This window comes from Nicotiana attenuata, unplaced genomic scaffold, assembly GCF_001879085.1.
Source record: "Nicotiana attenuata strain UT unplaced genomic scaffold, NIATTr2, whole genome shotgun sequence".
In the NCBI taxonomy this organism is placed as follows: Eukaryota; Viridiplantae; Streptophyta; class Magnoliopsida; order Solanales; family Solanaceae; genus Nicotiana; species Nicotiana attenuata.
The window spans coordinates 1148-3732 of record NW_017690097.1 but is presented as its reverse complement, the minus strand read 5'-3'; the positions used below and the strand labels follow the sequence as shown (position 1 = coordinate 3732).

General features: G+C 31.4%; 1 protein-coding gene across 1 annotated transcript; it reads left to right on the top strand.

Moving 5' to 3' along the window:
* Nucleotides 1-872: 872 nt before the first annotated feature.
* LOC109222435 lies at nt 873-1644 on the top strand. Its single transcript, XM_019386797.1, has 3 exons — nt 873-1011; nt 1093-1185; nt 1317-1644. Exons 1-3 carry the CDS (start codon nt 985-987, stop codon nt 1557-1559), a joined length of 363 nt encoding a protein of 120 aa, XP_019242342.1. The 5' UTR covers nt 873-984; the 3' UTR covers nt 1560-1644.
* Nucleotides 1645-2585: the final 941 nt, after the last annotated feature.

Here is a 2585-nt window from a genome sequence, read left to right as displayed (position 1 = left end):
AATATAAATTATTTCAAGCTGTTAATTTCATCACTGAGAATATTGGGCCCGTGCTTACGGGCCATAACCATCTAGTTAAAAAAGGCATTTATGCACAAAACTAGGCAAATAAAGCGAAGATAAAATAACTACCGGCACAAAACTACCCTATTCGTAAAAATCACCCTAGTGACTATAAGGATAAAAAAATATCTAATTTAGTGTAAGAAATTTAGATATTAGTTCTTCAATATATTTTGATGTAAAATAGGCATATTTAGAAAGTGCTTACAAAATTATTACTCCTAAAACAACAATTTTTCGTGAATAATTCAAAGGAAAATATAGTGAAGTAAAATTGATTGACTCTCCAACTAGTTAATTTTATCTTTTTATAACCACTTCAGAACTCAATGACATTTTATTAATATATTATTATACTATTTAGTAATTTTTTTTAATTTAAACAAAGACAAATTTATGAATTCAGATTCATACATCTTAATTTTAATAAAAATAAGTGAGATATATTTATGCTAAGTTTTTATCATTTGTTACTATATTTGCGATGTTCATGCTTAGCTTTGAATATTCATAAATGGTTCTTATTGTTAATTTAATTAAATACAAGAGATTTTGATACTCACTATGAGTATCGAATTAATTCGTGTTTATTCAAGTTGGCCTAACACCCATATTTAAGAAAAAAAGTACTACTATTAATATTTAATTACTATAAATATCAAATTCCACGATTATTGAAAATTAATTGGTCCAATGCAACAAGGAACTGAAGGCCAAGGTGCCTGGAATTCTTGCCGCTTTAAAATTGGGCCAAGTAGAGAATGCCACGTGTATAGTAAAGAAAACAAGACTCACTACATGCACATATTGTGCCCAACCCGCTTTGCCTTTTCAGTTTCTGAACAAATTTGTTGCATTTTCCATTTTTTTCTTCGCACTCTTTCATCTCTTCTTCTTCTGTGTATTGAGGCATACGCAACAATGGCACCCAGAGGCAGACCCAGAAAGGTTTGATGAATTTTTCAGCTTTTATTCTTTGCTTTAGTCTGTACTCTTTTCTTAACACTGTTGTTTGGTTTTTATTGGCAGCGATTAGGCCGAATAGACGCAGCAATTGATGCCATGACACCTTTCGGCTTTGATGAATCGCTAGTTCGGAAAACAGTGAATAAACTTCTCAAGGTAAGCGTTAATAATCTAATGTAGCTGGTTAAGTTTCCCCAAAATAACGCCCTGTTTCATCTGGGATTTTTGGGGCTTAATGAAGTGGATTAGGCGAGATTTTTTGTTTTTTTTATCGTTACTGCTTTCAGGAATACGGCGGAAATGAGGGATGGGCCTTTATTGAGGATTGTGGCTACAAAGAACTCATTGAAGCTATACTTCGCGATCTAGAGAGCAATGATGAAGGCACTACTAATTTACAAGAGGTACAATTGCTCCGGAGACTTGAGTCACTTTTGATGAAAATATTATTTTGGGGAAAATGTTTTACTAAGAATTCTTCTGTGTTAATTTTTTTCCTGCTTTGGTTGGATAGATACAAAAGTAAATGACAATTGTAAGAGGAGTCGATAGGGTAGGAGGAGTGTGTTTTTGATGATAATTTTTGCTATTTTAGTTTGACCACAATGTCGAAATGTTGATTAAAACAAGTAATATGAAGTAACGATGTCTGTGTTGATTGAAGCAAATACTAAAAATAATTCCATCAAGGAAAATATATTTTCTGATGAAACATTTTTCACCTATATCAATTAATAAGTAGCTAAGTTCATACTGTTTGATTCTGAAAGGAGAAAAGTTTGTCTATGCAGTTTTACCTGGATCCATTCCTTCAATATTTTTATCCAAACTGGAAATGAAAACGTTGCATTTACTGGAAATAAAAATTGATTTCTCTGTAAACTCCTATTTAAGTAATTTATCCTAACCTATATAAGCAAATTGGATAAAATCATCTTACCATATCGAAGTCCTTTATGTAAGCTATACAAGAAGGGTAGGAGTCAGGACTAATTCTGTGCAATGTATATTTACAAATAAAATTGAGGGACAACTTGCTGATTGTTATTCCATTTAATTTGTTCGACGTGAAACTATTCTAGTAAGGTGTAAATGATACAATAAGTTGATATGGATTCTGTGCGGTAGGCTACTTTTTTTTTATCGAAGGAACTGAGTGAAATGCTTGAGAAGCAAAATAGTACCAAATATAAGTACTTCTCTTATGTCATAAATGGGTAATCATAGACTGGTAGTAGTATCTTTTTCTTCTTCTTTACTCCCTCCGGTCCATAATAAGTGACCAATTTGCTTTTGGCACGCCCATTAAGAAAATACTAAATTCAATACAAAAATACCTAGTATGACTAAACTACCCTTAATTAAATATTTAATGTGAGGAGTAAGAAAACTTTTAGGGATATGTACATAAGGGTAATTTTGTAAAAATAAATTAAATTTTTTCTTGATTATATAAATGGATACTTATTTTGGAACAAAATAAAAAAGTAAATTGGTCACTTATTGTGGACCGGAGGAAGTAGTATCAAGGATTACTATAACTCATATCATGTCAT